Source organism: Neolamprologus multifasciatus, chromosome 6 (assembly GCF_963576455.1).
Source record: "Neolamprologus multifasciatus chromosome 6, fNeoMul1.2, whole genome shotgun sequence".
Classification (NCBI taxonomy): Eukaryota; Metazoa; Chordata; class Actinopteri; order Cichliformes; family Cichlidae; genus Neolamprologus; species Neolamprologus multifasciatus.
The window spans coordinates 8,849,452-8,869,422 of record NC_140444.1 but is presented as its reverse complement, the minus strand read 5'-3'; the positions used below and the strand labels follow the sequence as shown (position 1 = coordinate 8,869,422).

At 37.9% G+C, this 19,971-nt stretch overlaps 2 protein-coding genes across 2 annotated transcripts; one reads left to right on the top strand and one right to left on the bottom strand.

Annotated features, from left to right (window-relative positions):
• Positions 1–3,096: 3,096 nt before the first annotated feature.
• LOC146516343 (germ cell-specific gene 1-like protein) lies at positions 3,097–8,671 on the top strand. The gene is made up of 5 exons (XM_085164142.1): positions 3,097–3,750; positions 5,189–5,236; positions 5,832–5,984; positions 6,548–6,659; positions 7,287–8,671. The coding sequence occupies exons 1-5, from the start codon at positions 3,462–3,464 to the stop codon at positions 7,579–7,581; spliced, it is 897 nt and encodes a 298-aa protein (XP_085020268.1). The 5' UTR covers positions 3,097–3,461; the 3' UTR covers positions 7,582–8,671.
• On the bottom strand, positions 8,209–19,965 carry tmc5 (transmembrane channel like 5). The gene is made up of 21 exons (XM_085164138.1): positions 19,230–19,965; positions 18,572–18,764; positions 17,802–18,001; positions 17,539–17,607; positions 15,538–15,654; positions 15,298–15,400; positions 14,947–15,025; positions 14,557–14,838; positions 13,904–14,037; positions 13,476–13,620; positions 13,193–13,345; positions 12,721–12,887; positions 11,783–11,858; positions 11,572–11,669; positions 11,393–11,488; positions 11,174–11,249; positions 10,608–10,741; positions 10,243–10,416; positions 9,985–10,063; positions 9,745–9,837; positions 8,209–9,656 (listed from the first exon to the last, which is right to left on the bottom strand). The coding sequence occupies exons 2-21, from the start codon at positions 18,643–18,645 to the stop codon at positions 9,078–9,080; spliced, it is 2,928 nt and encodes a 975-aa protein (XP_085020264.1). The 5' UTR covers positions 18,646–18,764; positions 19,230–19,965; the 3' UTR covers positions 8,209–9,077.
• Positions 19,966–19,971: the final 6 nt, after the last annotated feature.

Below are 19,971 nucleotides of genomic sequence, written 5' to 3'. Positions count from 1 at the left end.
TCAAATAAAAATAAATTTTTTGGAGAGTAAAACTATCTGAAATATTATCTACTTTGATCACAACTTGTAATTAGTTGAAGTGCTTGAACGATTGTGCTTAGCCATTTGCCTTAATGCCCTAAACATTTGCCAGGGCTAACAAAGAATGAGAAATGCCATTCCCAATGTGCACAAGTAAAAAAAAACACTGCTTTGTTTTACATGCTTTGACAACTTCAGCTACCATCCAAAAACTGAAAGCCCTGGCTGTTCCAAAGTTATAGTTCCTAACCAAGAGTATACTTTAAAATTAAAAGCTGTTCTTTAAGTACAAGAGAACTAGAGAACATCTATTTTGCTTAGCTTTATACTATGTTGATATGAAAACTGAATCAGTCTTAATTTCCATTGGGGGATGCCGTGTGCATAGCAAAACTCTATCTGACACATTTGCGAACTGAATTATTGTGCTCAAAGTCTTGGTTGGATGTGTGATTGGATTTCCCACATTACAGGAAAAGACTGGTTAACTTAAAAGCGTGGATTAACTTCTTGTCACAAGCTTAAGAGACGGCCTATGACCATCACAGAGACGTCATAAGCAGTTTACCAGACTGTAGACAAGTGCAGGGCCTTAAAAATTATTTGACTCCTGATCTCTTAGTTTGTTGCATATTTTTCACATATGCAACAATATGTTTCAGATTAAAGAACTGTAGTGCAGAAAAAAACAACCCAAATGAATACAAAATGCCATTTTTAAATGATGATTTCATCTATTAAGAGAGAAAAGTTATCCAAACCTATGTGGAAAAAGTAATTGCCCCAAAAACCTAATAATTGGTTGTGTTACCCTTGGCAACAAGAACTGCAATCAAGTATTTGTGAGTCTTTCACATCATGGTAGAGGGGATTTGGTATTCTGTTCTTTGCAGAATTATTTTAATTCAGCCACTTTGGAAGAGTTTTTTTAAGCATTAACTGTCTGTTTAAGATTATGCCAAAGCGTCCGTGTAGGTTCTTAGTTATCCAGGTCATTCTAGCCTAAGTAGCTTTGAAAGAAAATAACTAGACTTCTTAAATTTTCTTGAAGACTGAGGGAGCTTCTTGGGTAAAACGTCTTCGAGATACTACAAGAAGACAGTCGCTGTCTTTCCAAGCTCAGATTATGCCAAAGCATCTCAATAGAATTTAAGTGTAGAGTTTGACTAGGCTACTCCAAAGCATTCATTTAGGTGGACTTGCAATGGACTCGCCATTCTAGTCCTGCTATATAACCCAAGTGTGCTAGAGCTTTAGGGCACAAACTAATGGCTTTGGGCATTGGGCAAATGTGAGACGAACCTTTGTGTTCTTCTTGGTCAGCAGCACTTTTCTCTTTGGAATTCTCCCAATTCGCCATTTTTGCCCAGTCTCTTCCTTATTTTTGAATCATGAACACTGACCGTAACTGTGGAAAGTCAGGCCTGCAGTTTTTTAGGTGTTTTTCTGGCTTTGTGTGTGTGTGTGTGTGTGTGTGTGTGTGTGTGTGTGTGTGTGTGTGTGTGTGTGTGTGTGTGTGTGTAGGTGTGTGTGTGTGTGTGTGTGTGTGTGTGTGTGTGTGTGGCTTCCTGGATTAATTATCAACACATTCTGAAACTTTGGTAGTCCAGCCTCTGCTGGGAAGGCTCAGTACTGTTCCAAGTTTTCTCCATTTGTGGATAATGGCTCCCACTATGGTTCACTGGAGTCCCAGAGCCTGTAACCCTTTGAGGACTGGTAGATGTCAGTTAAAGATTAAACCAACAACAACAAATGTTTTCCTCACATCTTAATCATCTTTGATCTTATAAGGTGTTTACTACCTTGCCCTGCTACTCTAGTATGACTAGCAGTTTGTTCACGAGTATTTGGGACACTCTGGTAAACATGCTCTGGCCTATTTATTCAGTTTTCATAGTCATGTTGAAGTGCGGATTAGCTTCCCAGGCTGAAAATGACAGCATGTTGCTGAGCTAACAGAGATGGCAGGCCTATTTGCCCTCTTTTTCCCCTGAGGTTGTAAATATTTACTGTACAGGATCCCAGTTTTTTTTGTTTTTTTTGTTTGATAAGCACGTTTCCGGCAAAATTCAGATTAGAAGTCATTCGCTGAGGACTCGGCACGTCGCCTCTAGAGTCTGCAGTTTTCTCTGCTTATATCAGTGAGCAGAGCTCAAGTCCGTTGAGCTCTGCTCACTTTTGATTTTGTCCGGAGCAGCTGCAGGCTCATCATCCTCCCCACATGACCTCCCTCTAAATGCAAGAGCGCAGGTCAGCTTCTCTGAAAACAAAACCAACTCTCAGAAATGAAGGCGAGAAGTAGAAAGTGTTGCAATGAATTTCAAATGAACTCTTATGCAACTGAATTCTATGAGATTTCATTCATTTTAAGAACTGAATGAACTGGTGAGGAGTCATAGATATTCTTTATTCATCTGTAATGTTTTAAGTCTGATACTCTTTTTTCAAACAAAAATAAATTAAAAATAATTCTTTCACTGAGTCTTCCTCAATTAAGATCAACAGATACACATCTGAAAACATTTCCTGCATTAAATTTTTAATACGTTTTAACAGGTTTTGCTAAGTTAATTGATTATTTACAGCTATTGTCACTGGTCACAACATAAAATTAACCGAAACTTCATGAGGTTCATTTATTGTTTAGTTTTATTTTTTTCACGTCCTCACGTCAGTAATTTTCATTGTGCTAAATAGGCTATTGTCCTCTGGGTGTAGCATTATTATCATTCATCTTAAGGCAAAATAGCCACTATTATTATATTAAAGAATACTGTTACAAAGTGGCTTCCAAATAGATGACTATTGAGATGTCAGAAGAAAGTCTCTTTTTGCCGTATTGCTTTAAAATGGCTTGTTGAAGCTGAACTCTCGGGATTAACCATATGAACTGTCTTATAGGTCTGAGATTTTTTTATTTTAATTTTCCGCTTCGTGAAAATACACTCACATATCCCAGAATAGCCTCTTACAGCTTTCACTTTTAAACTCTTGCTGCATCTTATTTCAACGTTTCCGTGGTAACTTCCTACGCATCAGTCTAATAATCGTCTTGCAGCTGATAAATTCTTAGGCATGGAGGGAGGGGAGGCGTAAATGACGGCGAGAGGGAGTCCGGGAGAGAGAGAGCGTCATAAGAAAATCCTTGGTCAAACTTGATCAAATCCTCACGCAACGTGACATCCTATAGGGTGGACACTCGTGGGGCAGCGCGTGTGAAAATGACGGAAATGTGACATGTTGACGCACAGCTCAGCTCTCTCGGAGATGATGTTTGCACTTTGTGCACCAGTGGAAGTTGTTGAAAACTGCCGAGTGCCGAATGTGATCATCGCCTCACCTGTTGTGCTTGGAAATTAGCTGCGGCTCGCGCGTCCCTCCTACTTCGCACCCATGAACTTTTCGGAACGCCGCGCGCTGCCTCATCCTTTACGCAGACAATGAGGATGAGCCGCCGATCCAGGACCCTTCTGTCGCTTAGCTTGAACTTCTTCGCGCTGTTTTTCTCCATAACCGCGTTCATAACTACTTACTGGTGCGTCGGGACGCAGAGAGTGCCCAAGCCAAAGTGCAGCAAGCTGCGGACGCACCAGTGTATAGACTACGGGGTGAACGAAACGGACCCCAACAAAGTGGTGTACAGCTGGGAGACAGGCGACGACAGATTCCTGTTCCGTCAGTTCCACACCGGAATCTGGATCTCATGCGAGGAAAATATTCACGATGAAAGTAAGGTGTGTGTGTGTGTAGTGCGTGAATGTTTTTTATTAGTTAACACAGCAGCTGGAATGATTACATACTACTTTGGTTCTTTTTCCTAACTTAAGAGTAACACACATAACTATTCATTTAACACAACGATAATCTCGGCAATAAAAGCTTCTGTAAGTGAAGAAAAATGGCAAATGCTCCAATACATGATTACGAAGGAATGGCTTTGAAATCAGTGTAAAGACTTTAACCATTTGGGGCTATTTTTTCTTATTATTTATAATCTTTTTTTTAAATCTTTTGTTTTAATTGTTTATAATTGTTGTGATCAACTTGATAACATTCTGTTACCTGAGCTGATGTAAGCATTAACGAACAACCATTCAAAATTTAAAATAGCCAAAGAAATTTAAAAGAAAAATCAGCAAATTGTAATTTTTATAAACTTGTCATTTTAATCTCCTCCTTTGTCAAAATACAACATTTAGTTAAAATGGAGATTGGCTGCTCCTTCAGAGATTTTCTTTCCTTATTTTTTTTAATGGCTCTCCATTTGTGTCATTATGGCTTAGAAAAGTAAGCAGCAGCGCTTGAAAGCTTGAGTCTGAAATCGTTTAATTCACTTTTTCATCATTATTTATTTTTTAAGGGAGACAAAATAGCACTTAGATCCCCAGCTGGCCGGCTGCCTGGGACTTGAATGGTGTGTTGCTTGAGTTACTCGCTAAGTCTGACCATTATGGAGTATTGTAAATTAATAACAGAGGGCTCAAGGGGGTGGATTATACGTGTGTCAGAGGAGTGATCATGACCATGAAAAGTTCAGGGACAAAAGGTGTGATCAGTCCAGATTAGTCCTCTCTCTGTTTAGTTTATTACAGCTGGATAAGAAATTACTGAAGCATCTGTCTGTCAGCTCTGTAATACGTCATGACAACCTGTGCTGATAATCTGTGTTTTTGTGATGTACTAGAAACAAACCACAAATTCAAAATATCAAAGAAGCAATTGCAATAACACATTTTTATCTCATCAAGTGACTGTGGGATGGTGAGGAGGAAGGGGGGGGTGCTGAGACAGCTTGAGTTAATAAGGATTACGTAACAGAGGCCTTGATGAGTTTTTCCTCAAAACAGCTGTTGCCACCCTCCTTCTACCTGATTAAAGCGTTCCACTTGCAACAAATCCAGTGGCATGCTCTGGTCAACAGATGGAAAACATCATGTCTGCAGGAATCCTTAGTGTCACTGCTTATTTTGTATCCTGTTTGTCACAGGCTGTCATTATGCCACAGTTTTTGAGCCTACCTGTGTTTTTAAAGTCCATATATATATGTATATATATGTGTGTGTGTGTGTGTGTGTGTGTGTGTGTGTGTGTGTGTGTGTGTGTGTATATGTAAATCAGTAATAAATAATAAATCATGACAGCATGTCATCTTCTGCTGTGTTTCTAGGTGAGAGATGTCGAAGTTTTATTGATTTAGCCCCTCCATCAGAAAAAGGTGAGTGCTATCTGCGTTACCTTGGTTATCACAACTCTTTAAGCCCTCTAATTCTTACCCTATTTTCATTCACTGAGCTGTACTTCCCCATGTTTGTGAATATTTCCGCATCACTGTAACATCTTGGTCCGTTCTAATCTAATCAGCAACTGTCAGTTCAAGAATGTTTTAATGTGAAATCATGAAGGAGGGCTCACACATTCAGTTTAAAGTTTCACAGATGTTTAGCTGCGATGACACTTTCACTTGAGAAATGCTTAGTTCCTGTCGATCTGTCTGTCAAGAAAAGCAAAAAATCGAGAAGCAGAGAGAAGAGGAGTTGAAATGTCTGATCATCATGTGCAGCCAGATTATATTCCACTAGATTAATTGGAAGGCTGAATAAAGCTTTCTGTAAACCGGAAAGCTTTGACATCAGTTCAAGTAGCACTTCACATGAGATCGTCATGTTACTTTCACCCCACATTAAGTCTGACTAACCAGTGAGATCGAGATGTTAGGTGACAATAAATCAAAATCTTCCCTGTAAATAAAGAATCTTCATCTTAATTTATGTTATTGTGCATTTCTTGTTTGCTTTTTGGGCATTTTTCAGGGATGCTGTGGTTGTCACTTGTTTCTGAGATGTTGTACATTATTCTGCTGCTGGTTGGCTTCAGTCTCATGTGTTTGGAGCTAGTGCACTCCAGCAATGTCATTGATGGACTCAAACTCAATGCCTTTGCTGCCATCTTTACAGTGCTTTCAGGTATGTGCTCGATTCTATTTTTCACTAACTTTAATGCTTTTGTAACATTTCCTGCAGTGTACTGTATTCAAGTATTTGCTTCTGGTTTCTAAGATTGTCATTTATCTTTGTAAGCCAGCTTTTGAAATACAACATACAAACATATCCTGGTTAATCTGTTGATAAGGAGGGAGCTGTTGTTCTTGAACCAGAGAAACATCCCTCTGGTTTCCTTGTAATGATCAGAAGTAAATCTGAACTCAATTCAAAATCTAAAAAAGAAACAGAAGCCTTGAGAAGAAAGCAGAGTGTCAGCTGAATATGTTTTTCACTTCTTTTCCCAAAATAACAGTTTGTAAATGAACCTTAGTAAATTACATGGATGGGGATTTAAGGTTATCTATACCTGGATAACATCACTGTTTTTACTTAGGATATTCATATTTCCATACCCATGGAAAGGGTTGATTCTGCACTCGAAAGAAATCATCAAAGTATTTTTTTTAATACTGTTCTTCTTTTCTGTTTGTACACTGAATCAATCCGAAAAGCTTACTAACAATATACTGTGCATATGATTTCAGGTCTTCTTGGCATGGTGGCTCATGTCATGTACACACAGGTTTTCCAGGTCACCGTCAGCCTTGGCCCACCAGATTGGAGGCCCTACAACTGGGACTATGGCTGGTCTTTCTGGTAAGACTCTGCAAACATCCACCTCAATACAGATAATTCTATACGCTGTGTTATTTATAGTGTTACATAGATAGAGTTAAGTCAAATCGTTCTTTAAGAAACAGAATGAAGAAGTCCACTCTGCATGTCGCTGCCTCGCACTGTCAGCAGAAGCTCTGATCTCACCTCTCTTCAGCATCACTGTCTGTAATGAAAAAAGCCCAAAGCTCTCGTGTTATGGTAGGATTAGGCTTTGGTGTCCAAAGCCCCAGTGCGGGTGTGATTAGAATTGCATAAGGGAATAATATTTTACTCCTTTACAATGTGCACAGTATGCTGAAAATTCATTTTGGAGGCTAAACAATTCTTGACCTTCTGTGGGAATTATCCGGTCTGCATGAAAACAACATGGGATGATGATTTGATTGTCTGACCTCACATGCGAACCAGCCTGCTTGAGGAGACCAGGGGGACTTAAAGTGATTGGCACTAATCTTACCAAATACAGTGTCACGGTATTGAGGGTAAAACGTCAGAATGCCTCACCACACTGAAGCGCACCATTAGGTTTTCACTTTTTTTTGTTAGTTTTTTTCAGCTACCACATCTGTTTATTAAAATATGAATTCTCTTGCTGTTTTATATCAGCATGGCCTGGGCTTCCTTCACCTGCTGTATGGGCGCATCTGTCACCACCCTCAACTCCTATACGAAGACCGTCATTGAGTTCAGACACAAACGCAAGACCTTCGAGCAAAGCATCAGGGAGGAGGACGCACGGGAGGCATTCGGATATTTCCGGGAGCACTCTGTGCACTCCATCTCCAAATCTGTGGATTATTACTCTAGTCAGACCATAAAAAGTGGCAGGAAAACTCCTATACCAGGTGACTCGCTGGACTTCAGTGACATTGCAAATTCTTTGGGGGAAGAGCAGTGCTGAGTGAGAAAGGACAGTAGGTGGCAGCATTTCTCTTAATGTGGCATCTCATTGGACTGAAGCATAGTTGTCTTTGGTAAGTTTTCACTGTGGGACGAACACCTACAAAGATAACAGGTCACGGTGTTAGCCCTGTCTGACACATTTAAGTACTGCCTTAATGAAAACCCATCATGAAAGTTTAAGTCGTATAAGTTTAAAGTTGGAAAATTGCAGCTGGCAAATGGTAAAAGTGGACATGAAGGTGTTTGTTTTTTCTTTTGTGCAGCTTACCACGATGTAGATTTAAAATATAATGTTAAGTGTATCCATACTGTTTCAAAAGAATGAGTGTCTCTAGCCTTATTAGACATGTTCAGTCAGAAAATCTAAGTGAGTTTTCATTCTTGTGAATCAAAGCCATAAATGTATACTGCAAATGATGTGCCTGTTTACAGTATTTATGGTACTATTTATTGTAAAATAGATGTAAAGTTTGTACACAGAATGATTGTTGGTAATAATGTATCATTTTTCTTTTGAATGTTCACCTTGGCTAAGTTTGATGGTGTCATAAAGCTCAAACGATCATTTGCAAAACACTTTTGATGGACTAGAATAGTTGTTGTTTTTTAAACTGGAAAGAAATTTACCGCAGAGAATCAAATTCCCATAAACACTAGCACTATTGGACTGATCACAGTCAGTACACCACATTTCTAACAGTGTAAATCATTTTCATTTGATGATTCTGCTCTAACTGGAGACAAGTAGAAACTTCATGACGGTAAAATGGCTCTGCGGAGTGTTTCCACCAAGTATGATGACTATTAAAGTTCCCCATTTCAAAACTGTGTTTTGAATGACTGTTACTTTCCCACCACAAAACACATCTGGTGTTTTTAGTATGATACAAGTATAGAACACACAGTTTATTAAACTTTTTCAGTTACATTTTTGAACTGTAAAAATAGTACAAAGTTGATTTCAGTAGTTTTTAGTGAAGCTTTTTTTTTTTTTTTTTGCACAAATAAATTAAATAATATTCAACCTAGTATTTTTTTTCCTGTGTCTGGAGAGTGTTCTAAAAATGCCCAGAACAAGAGCGTTTGAACGTTTGAAAATAAAAATCAAAATCAAATGTAGCAATGTAAGCATAGTTCCTGAAGAGGGCAGTGTTGTCTTTATCAGCCACTTGGGAAAATTAAATTTTTTTAACATTTGCCTTTATTTTGCCTTTTCTAGCTCACATTTCATTATGCGCAACAATTAACAACTTATACAACAATTACATTACAAATGGCACAAATTTATGTTTAGGATTACTCATCACACAAGGCTGACATACTATCATAGAAAGATTTCAAAATTTACTTGTATAAAAGAATTAAGAGGTGGACCTGCACACTCATCTCTTTCATATATTCTTCGCAAAGTGCAAATTCAGTCTTAAAAAGCCACGTGGATGTTTTTCATGCATCTGTTTTTTCATCACAGTAAGATAAAACTCAGCATTTTGTTCAGTAACCATCATCGTATTCATTCTGGGCCGCCTGCCGGGCTAGCATGGCCTGGATAAGAGCACTGGAGCCTGAAGGCCCAGGGTTTTGTGGTGGAGCAGTCATCCACTGAATTCTGTCATCTTCCTGTGCTTGCTGCCTGGCCTGCATGACCTGCATCATGACACTTGACACTGGATGCGGCGGGTCACCCATGTCATCTTCTGTGTCCTCTGCTCTTCTTCTGGCTTGCATGGCCTGTGTGACGGCACTGGATCTGTTGAAAATGTCATATTGATTGTTCTCTTCATCCTCCCCCCTGTTTCTGGCTGCCATGGCCTGAGCAAGTGCACTGGAAGATGATGGGTTTTCATCATGCATCGGATACTGATCTTCATTCTCCTGGTCAGCTAGTTGACGGGCCAACATGGCTTGTATCAGAGGACTAGAGTTGGACATTTCAGAAGGAACAGGTACTCCACCAGTGCTGTATCTTTTCTCCTCCTCTTCAAGTTGCTGACGTGCAAGTAAAGCTTGAACCATGGCATTTGAGTTGGACTGATCACCAGATGAGTGATCATATGAATGCTGTTTCATGCTCTAAACAGAAAAGAAAATATTCAGTAAGGCTGATAACAAGCTGCTACATGCAAAGTGATGTCAGCATGAAATAATTTTCACAACAAACCCCTTTTTGTTTCTTCTGTTTGGGTTTTTTGTTTGGGATAGATTTTTGAAGGTCCTGTAACCTTTCTAACAAGAAGGACTTGTCTTTCCCTTCCTGGTGGGAGGGAAACAGAAGCAGTCAGGCAAACAAAAACAAAAACATAAACAAAATGTAAATGTATTCAAGACTAGACAAGTTCCACTCGTTCCTGAGGTCTGGTGAAACATATATTAAGGGAAACAGTTTCTAGAACAAACTCACATTGACAATCTGTTGTCTCAGACGACGAATAAGCTCCTTTCGGCCATTAGTGACTTGCCACAATATGTATATGATGACACTGAGCAGTAAAATTGTACACAGGAAAACCATTTGCTTAATGACACAAATTTTGCATCAGTACAAATGAGCATTCATATGCAAAGCTCAGTTATATGCAAAACATGGCTTGGACTTTTTCAGTCAACGTTACAAAGTACAAGCTGTGTACATAAGACAGCACTTGCACTATGCACTTACAGGATGATGAGTGTGATTAGAAAATAGAAGATTTCACTCCGGATGACATTATTGTAAATCTCGACGACCCATTGAGAGCCAGTGATGTTTTTTAGATCACCTATCCAGACATCAACCGCACTGAAGGAATTGTTGAGTCCACGAAAAGGGCCACAGGACTTTGAGGGAGTCAGGCTGTGGAGCAAGACAGAGTGAACAAAACAAGACTGAGACTGGAACTTTTCTGTATTTTCAGTACAAAATGCATATTTAATCAAAGACAAATATATATAAATATATTATTTTATTTTAGCTTAGAAAAGAATAAAATAGAATTGATGGATACATTTTTCTCTTTTTTAGCAGTTCGAGTCATGTCCTCTTACCTCCAGGCAGTGTATGCAACAATTGACAGGGCTCCCACGAAGAACGGGAAGAAGAGAAGGAAGATGAAGATGGTTTGCATCTGAGCTGCCCTGCCAGATCGCCGTGGGGGCTGACAGTTATGTGTGAGACTGACCTGAGAAGTGCAAAAAACAAACTTGTACTACCCCATAAATACACATCCATAAACAAACATATTATTGATTTATTTTTGTAGTAACTTTGCTAATAAAGTTGTGAGCCATAACAGAAAACAGAGCTTGGAATTGACTTTTTTAAAGATCATTCAGCAGGTTCATGAAACACACAGCATCAGCAGATCCGGCCTAGATCAAATTACAAATCCTACAAAGTTCATTAAATTTCAGTGATTGATTGATCTTGTCTGGTAGCATTAAACCATAATGGTTACTCCTTAAATCCGAAACCCAGGCTGTCTTTTCCATTACCCAAAATAAAGCATCCATTCAATGTGATGAAAGGATTTTAATTAATTATTGACTGAGGTGTGCAAATAGAGTAACACGACCCTTATGGAGCACGGAGCAGTCCTGGTAGCAGCATTTACCTTCTTTAGATAAAACAGGATGAAGAATTTGAGAATCTGCATGGCAGGTAGCAGAGGAGAGAAGTAGATTCCAATCCTGTGGAGAGAAAATAGACGATTGCATTTAAATAATTTAAAAAGGTCCAAGATCAAGAGAGATAACATAAGATTTGACTATAATCCACTGACACACTGCTAGAACTTATGAAATGTTGAATGTATTGTTCATATGGTTCATACCAGGCCAGCGTCTGTGAATAGATGAGTTCAAGCACATTTCTGGCTACGTCAAACTCAGGAACCCCCATGCGTGGTATTAATTTTGTCCCGATCACACTATTAGAAAGAAATTGAGTATGTGATTTTAAACATAGGTCCATCTAACAATTTAAAATATGAATTGAAATTCTATAACTCACTTGCTAAGAAACTCTCCAAAGAAAGATCCCAACATAAGGAAAAGGAAGTCAAAAAGGACCAGACGGTACAAAGACTGCCCTACCATGGACTCCCAACCCTGATGAATGAAACAAATTCACGAATGAATGTCTATGCCTACTGAATAAAGTAGGGACAGATAAATAAATGTTGTGTTTAAAAAATGGAAATAAATGGATATTTATTACTTACTGAACCTTTAGCGGGCACCTTACTCATCCAATAATAACACAAAACAGACAGAATGGACATCTTGAGAAAGACATTTCTGTATGTGAAAAAAGAAAGTATCTCAATTTTTATTACTGGTTAAATAAATAATTATATTTGCTTTGTGCTAGATGTCCAAATCCAAATCCAATTTATTTATATAGCACATTTAAAAACAGAAAGTTTGCCCAAAGTGCTGTACAGAAACAAAGATGAAGCCACTAATACTCACATAAAAACACAATAATACACATAATAAACATATCAACTCACACCAGTCTGAACGCTATCGAAAAAAGGTGTGAAAAAAGCGATTTAAAAACAGGAAACAAAGATGTCTGTTTAATATTTAAAGGCAGCGTAGTCCAAAGTTTTGGGGCCATAATTGAAAAGGCTCGTTCTCCTCTTCGTCTTAGCCTAGATTTTGGGACAACCAAAAACAGCTGATCTAAGGGTCCGTGAAGGAATATAAGGCTGAAGTAACTCGGAAAGGTATGAGGGAGAAACCATTAAGGCATTTATGGTCTATAAATTTATAGATGTGTCGATAGCTGCACCACTTTAGATATATACAGTCATGGCTTTACATAGATACCACTATACTTTATATTTACTTTTGTTTAAGCCTGATCCTAGAACTGTTCCTAGATCCTAGCACTCCCAGTCTTCTCACCATACTGCAGGAAGTCCTACATTGTTTTATAACACAGCCCACAAATTACACTGCAATTAACTCTAACAAGATTGGGAGCCTGCTACCATGCTGGTGACTCTGTGATGATGTCATAGGCACACCAAAACAAGTGTGTTGCCTCCTTATTTCCGGTCTAATGGTAAACTAAGATATCTGTATTTTGTTATCTATCTAGACATAGACATATTTATAGACATATTTACGTACATATATTGTTTTATTTCACCTGATCAACAGAGCATATATCTGTTTGCGGTGGGTGGAGTAATGCTCAAATTTGTTGAAGAGGGAGTAGAAGAGTGGAATAACCAGGTTTATTAAAGACACCACAAAGGGAACCAGGAGTGTCTTTGCCTCCTCAAGCAGAGACCAATTGTCATTTTCTGTTGCCTGCTGTAAAACATAAAACAGGTAAAGATAGTGGATAATGATGAATACTGTGTGCAATGAAAAAATAAAAACCCTGCACTGTTAGTAAATGACAAGACTTTCAGTAAATTTATGACACCTGGTTTAGATTTTCACGCTCTGAGAGTACAGGTAAGGTATATATTTTTACATGTTTTTTAATTTATACTAGTTTTACTAACAAGAAAATTGATTTCTCTAGAGAAAAAATGTGCATTCACATTGCCTGTAGTCTACATTTAACAGACAAGTAATTCCAAAGTCTAATTATTCCATTTTAACTTATGTACCTCAATCTCATACTCGCAGAGATAGTAAATACTGGCTGCACAACCAAAAGCCAAGCTTGTGGAGAGAAACCAGCAACCAAAATTAATCCCATAGTGCTTCAGTTTTTCAGAGACTGTAATGCGCTCCTGCTGGGCCATTTCTGATAAAGACTCCTGAACGAGCAACAAGAGGACAAACAATGAAATACTGATGTGTATGTAGGTGTAAAATACAGAATTTCAATCTGTCACAGTTAATTCAGGATTTGATATTTTTTAAAAAAAGAAAAACGCTATAAGTCACCTTGAGCTGGACACAAAGGTTGTTCCTGCGCTGTTTCACTGCTTTCTCATTGGTTACACTAAAATCCCAGGTGCAAAGAAGTTGCCATGCACTGTTTGATGCCGAGTCTGCTAGTACATAGTTGTTCTTGAAATTGACTGCCATGCTGCATGTGGACAAATCAAGATTCAGAATCATTGTTAGAATCAGAGCTATTGGAGCAGCCATGAGAGTTTTTATATCTACAACTATTAATCAATGTTATGATTGCTTGTTTTGGCATACTTATATTAGAATTTTCACATTTTCTAATAATTTATTATTATATTTATCAATTTTTTTCTTTTGACTTATCTCCTCTTCTCCCACATGCATGTTGAGGAGTCATAACAAAGCAAATTCCCTGTGGACTTGAGTAAAACTTTTAGCATGATGAGGACTTAACTAACCTGAAAATAAGTGAAATTCCACATAGCACCATATAGACTGCAATGGTGAAGAAATAGGCCAGCTGCATGTTGTAACCCACCAGAGATTCATTGCTGTAGCTACCGTAGTACATGACCGTATACTTGAAGTAACCCTAGGAAATCCAAAATATATGCAACTCTTGTTCACTCAGTACAGAGAGAATTAGAAAACATCTAACATGATATTACATAATACATATCAACAGTGTTTGCTAGTTCTAATTGATTATGATCTGCCATGTAGAGCGGATTCATGTTTTAGATTTTCTTTTGTGAAAACAAATGCTGTTGCACTGTCACTCCACTTGAAGAAACCCCACTTGTGGTTGGGGTTTGCATGTGCTCTTTGTGCATGAATGTTAGGTCAACTGGTGACTAAATTGGCTATAGGTGTGGATGTGAGACTGGTGATCTGTCCAGACTGTAGCACACTGCTCACCCTATCCATCCTTGGAAAACAAACAACTGCATCCAAAATAATGCAGATTTGAGCCATGAGCATAAACCAAATAATTAGCTCTTTAAATATTACATAGTCATTTAATTAAATGGTAATTATTACATTAGCTTTAAATTTTAAAATAATGATGATGTTGTGACTTCAGCAGAAGATAAATGCATGTACTACTTACAGCTCCAGTTAGTATCTCCAGTCCTCTGAAGGTCACATTTTGGGGTACGTTGTTCACGTTTTGAGAAATGTTTGGGGTTTGCTTGTAAACAAGCAGAGGGATGGTGACAAAGCCAAAGTTGACCAGGAATGAGAAAATGTTAAACATGAGAAGCCACTTCAGGAACACAAAATAGGTGAGAACACTGGTCCCAAACTTCCCACCAATACTTTTCATAGCGCCTTGCCACAGTTTCAGGGTCTGCTTGGCTGACTTTACATGGTACCCGCATTTTCGTGAAAACTGAAAAAAGATCATAACATTCTGTATGTAGCATATGAGCACAAATTATGAATGAGCCAGGCTCATACAGAGATGCAGCCGTTGCTTTTTGACAGATAAAACACTCACCAGAGACATCTTTTCAGAGCAATCTGCCAAACATGTGAATTGGCGAGACTTCTTGGAAGACTGTAATTCCAATTCTTTCCTGTAAGAGTAAAAGCATTGGGATCCTTGTCAACCAAAGTACCTGCATCACAAGTTTCTGCAGGCTGTAGAAGCCCCTTTAGACTTCAATTAGTACTTGTGTAATTTGTGTTGGACAAATACTTCCTTCAGAGATCTTTATTGCAACACCTGTGGCCTCCATGCATACAGCCTAGTTTATGGTTCCCAGCAGGATACAATGTTTAACTAAATGTCTCGAATGACACTGAGAAGGATTTTGTTATCATCTTTATTTGCTTGTGGCTCACCCACCTGATATGTTTCTTCTCTTTAAAGCTCATTGGAAGATCCCGAATAGCCTGGATTCTGTCTCGTGTTGACAGAGCAGCAAGTTCCTCGAGCAGGTTTTGTTGCTCTGTCAGACACAAGATGACAAGACAAGTGCTGGCTGTTAAATCTTTGCGAGTACTGCCATTCAGAATACATATCAGGTGTCATAATTCACTTTCCAAAAATCCACAGGATAATCTGACACCCCTCAGGTGTGCTTACCATTTTGCATCTCATTCCAGATGGCATCCTCTGTGAAAGCTGTTTGGGTATGATCGGCATTAGGAAACATGCTCATCCTTCTCATCGCTATTCCTCTCCACCGCATTGTCATGTTTCCTGGATTTGCACACAAGCAAAAGACAGACAGCCTTCTGTTGTGATTATTGTGGATTTTCAAACTCAAAAGCACGAGATGGATACAAGAACAGAGTGACAGTCAGCAAATGAACTGGGTAGCATTTTTAAATGTAACACCTGCAACCGTTTACGCAACCTTTATCACTTACTCTTTTCTATAATAACAATAAGCTGCTGCTTATTTATAAATCTAAAGATAAATATCGACTGCAAAACACTGACAGAAAGTACTGCTGATAGTACAGGACACAGCACCATATACAAACTAATGTGGGTCCTAATATGCAACTGTTTGTTCAAAATCTTTATTTCTGATGAATTTATTATTTCATATTTATTTTCATTTCATACAATGCTATGATACTGAATGTGTTGGTGCCATTGCCCACCAAACTGTATTACTTTGCAGTTATTGTCAGAGTATCTGTCTGTGTGTATTATTTGCATGCGTTAGTTATGCATTTTAACAACTCTTGGTATGACTCTGGAATTTCTTTTTAGTCTTTCAGAAGCATAAAGATTAAATGAAATGGGAGGAAATGGAAGACAGTTATAATTCATCCTGAATTTCTATCTATATGGATTCCATGACAGTCCATCCAACAGTTGCTAATACAGTTTACTTGTGTATTTAATGTCATAGGTGATGAAATAGATATTAGACAAGTGAAAACAGATGTAAATCAAAGTCGTATATCTGTGTTATGTTCTATGGTAATCAAACTATAGTTGAAAAACAGACCAACAAACACTTCTACTGTATGCTGTAACTTTTCATTTGAACTTCATGCAAAAAACATTTCCTAAATAATCCCCTTTGCTCTGTTTTATTTTCTTTGCCAATTTCCTTGTAGCTTTTATTGTTGACAGCCATTATGTCCACAATTAAGGATACAGTCTAGTGAAGACATAAGTATGAGGATGAATAGCAATGTTATTTGAACACTCAAAAAAATGAAATTGGGTGGTTGTTACATGTACAAGATTCAAACTTGTAATTTGAACTAAATAATTTCATGTTTCTATGGTGAATGTAATTAAATCATGTAGCATCTGCATGAAATTCAGCAACTTAATTTGTTCTTGTTGAGAGGACATGATACAATCTAGTAAGAGTGGTTAGTTGCCTGGACTCACGAAATTCACAAGATCACATTAGATGTCAAACTGCAGGAAAATTGCTGGAGTTTTAAGAGGCAGACAACTAAACCTACACCACGTGTATGCTATCGCTATTTATTGTGGTTTAACCTGTCAAGGAGAAAAACGTACAGAAATTTCTGCATCAAGCCTTGTAATCATAGCTTTCCTAGTTTTGGTAAGCCTGGATTGACAGCTTGGTGGCGTGATGGTTAGTGCTGTCGCCTCACAGCAAGAATTCTAAATTACCCATGAATATAAGTGAAAATGGTTGTTTGTCTCTATGAAATCATCAACCCCCATATTGGTTCATTGAGCACGACTAGCAGTAATTGCCTTGATTAACAAAGTAGTTGTTCAAACAACAAGATTTCATTGTGTTTTCCTAAAGTTTTTAACTTGTGTAGAATGAATTAAAACAAATTTCACTCTACATACTTAAATAAATCACTTCAAGTTAATGTAAGTATACTACACTGATCCAACAAAATCTGATTACATTAAGCCACCAAATGCCAAATGTGTTGGTTTGACATGGTCAAAAATCGGTTATTGTACTTGGTTAAATCACGTGGAAAAAGGTGCCACGATTAAATTGTGTTCATCCAACAACAGATTTTTTTGAGTGAAATGATTATCCTGTGATGGAAACTTTACAGATTAATGTGTGTTTAGTAATGCCATAAAGGAACTGTGTAATTATAGTGTCATGAAGCGTATTACCTGAATACGATGGAAGTGGAATAGATCTTGACTGATTATATTCAGGGTCCATCCCAAATATACTGTGATCTAAAATGTAGAGGAGATAGAGAGGAAGTATCAACAAAGGGTTACTTAGCAACATCCACTGGCATATACAAAAAACGAAGCTGCTGAACAAGTAACACGACTTTTTCAATCAAACAAACACAAATGTATACAAAAATTTTATGTTGCTTTATAGTTAAATAATTTAACATGGTCACAAAGGGTGGTACACATACTGGGTCCATGGTGCTTTGGAGGACTCCTTGGGCGTATGGAGATGGCATCCATTGGGATGTTTTCTCTACCCCTCCAGCTTTGTTCCTGCCAGCCACCTTGAGGCACTCTCCCTATAGCAGCATCATTGCTAGCCCTGTCACCCCACCAGGTTGGGTCTTCGTTGTCATAGGGGTTAGTATGACGGGTTTTGCTGGAAGCCCTAGAGCCCAAACAGAATAAATTTAATTATTAATAAATTATATAAATGTATGACACCTAAGAGCAGTGACGTTATCACATCAGGAAGAGAACAGAAATGTCAAGTCACTGATATAGTTATTTGAATTTAAACTGTGGAGGTTTTATTTAATTTAAAGTACATTCAGTCTTATAGAGTACTGTTGGACTCATTTTAACAGTAAACTGTAGAGACTAGTGTGCTAAAGTTTACTCTAGGGCTCTCATATAATCATCCACAATCCTCAGACCTTAAATCTTGTACCAAAAAGATTAACACTAAAATGAACCAGCCGAGGATAAAGCAAAGATATATAACTTATAATTTCCTGAGGAGATCCTGTTAAAGCTAGTTTTGCATTTGCTTGCTTGACATTCTGATCCTTTCTTCACAGTACTTCCTCTTACTACAAGCACACACAACACACCACTGAAACTCCTTCACAAACACATTCTTTGACCAATTGTAATTCTACACTTTTCAGGAAAAAAGATTTCTCTGATGCACATTTGAGGACAAAAACAAATTTTATGTTATAATATTAACACAAACCTTCTATCAATTTCCAGAGTCTCGGTGTCATGGTATGCATGGTTGAAAAATCCCCCGTTCCTGTAACTTGTCATGAGAGCCTTCAAATCGATCCGTTTGCTTTTCTTTGGAGACAGCAGTGATTGCTCAGCTCAGTATGCCCCAGTCGCTCCCAATATGAGGATTTCGGTGTCAAGTGGAAAAATGTAAACGACTTATTCCATATAAAAGACAAATATTAAAATAAATCAATAGAATTGTGGTTGAAGTCAAGTTATCAAGCTAAAGATTAAACCTAAACAAGTAGTATAACACGTTAATACCACATAGTTTCCTGTATAGAGGCAGCTTCATAGAAAGCATGTGCAATTTGATCTCTAGAGCGCTCGGTCCGATCATTATAAATTCATGTAGGAGGTTTGGTTTCAGCCTGTGGAAAGAGGTTTGGTTGCAGTGGTATAGCTCTGTGGTTCTCACAAAAAACATTATATTATGGCAAGAGAACACCTCTGTCTTATATAACAATAAACAGAAAACAACAGACTGATGGCTGAACTATGGAAACAGGAAACCTATAAGAAATGTGTAGTTAGAGTTAGGCTCTCATATAATAACAAACCTGTAAAGATTAAAAGAACTTGTCGAATGACATTCTGCTCTGTTATTAGCCTCTGCTTACCTGGTTACTGTCCTGTAATGGAGAGAATATATCTAAAAGGTCGTCCTGACAATACAGAGTTGCAGCTTAAAAGTCTGAGGAGTATCTCTGAATAACCGTCAGTGACATAAAAAGAAGGACTGTCCTCCTACCAGGAAGTTTAGCCTGAGCTCACAAAGGTAAAAGTCCGCTGCTTCTGGACTGGCACTTGGATATTGAAAGGTCACGCTAGATTGTGACATGAATAATTAAACCGCCAGTGCTAATAATTATTTAGCATCCTTATTAAAACTTAAGGTGATGAGGCTCAAAAGGCTGACCTATAGGGTTGAATCCCGTTACAGACAGATAAATGGAACCTAACCAATAAACAAATAGTCGGTAACCAAAAAAAATGCGCTTGCAAATTGGGTTTACTATGCTCCACAGAGGGAAAACCAGGGACAAATGTGTCACGGAAGTTGTGAGCAAGCATTTTAATTAAGTGAAAGGACAAAAATAGACAAACTGAGAATATATTGTGTGACTGTGAAACTAGCTAATATAATATGTAATCTGTATGTTCATAATTTTGTTTTTTTCTTTTGAGACTGTGAGTTAACTAAAACCTATTTTAAACTTAAACCTGTCATATTAGTATAATTAGCACATTCGCTTAAAAAAATCCTACAAAGATGACTACATAGCATAGAATATAATATTAAACATGTAACTAGCAACACAGACAATTATAAAATGAAACCAAACACCACACCCAGAAATA

Excerpts from the sequence above, each read along its gene's own strand:
- tmc5 (XM_085164138.1), bottom strand. The coding sequence starts at position 18,645 with ATGACAAGTTACAGGAACGGGGGATTTTTCAACCATGCATACCATGAC. Across the intron at positions 15,026-15,297 it reads AAAGAGAAGAAACATATCAG|GAAAGAATTGGAATTACAGT; the intron begins GTGGGTGAGCCA and ends TTACTCTTACAG. Across the intron at positions 14,038-14,556 it reads TGGAGATACTAACTGGAGCT|GGTTACTTCAAGTATACGGT; the intron begins GTAAGTAGTACA and ends TGGATTTCCTAG.
- LOC146516343 (XM_085164142.1), top strand. The coding sequence starts at position 3,462 with ATGAGGATGAGCCGCCGATCCAGGACCCTTCTGTCGCTTAGCTTGAAC. Across the intron at positions 5,985-6,547 it reads CATCTTTACAGTGCTTTCAG|GTCTTCTTGGCATGGTGGCT; the intron begins GTATGTGCTCGA and ends ATATGATTTCAG. Across the intron at positions 6,660-7,286 it reads GACTATGGCTGGTCTTTCTG|CATGGCCTGGGCTTCCTTCA; the intron begins GTAAGACTCTGC and ends GTTTTATATCAG.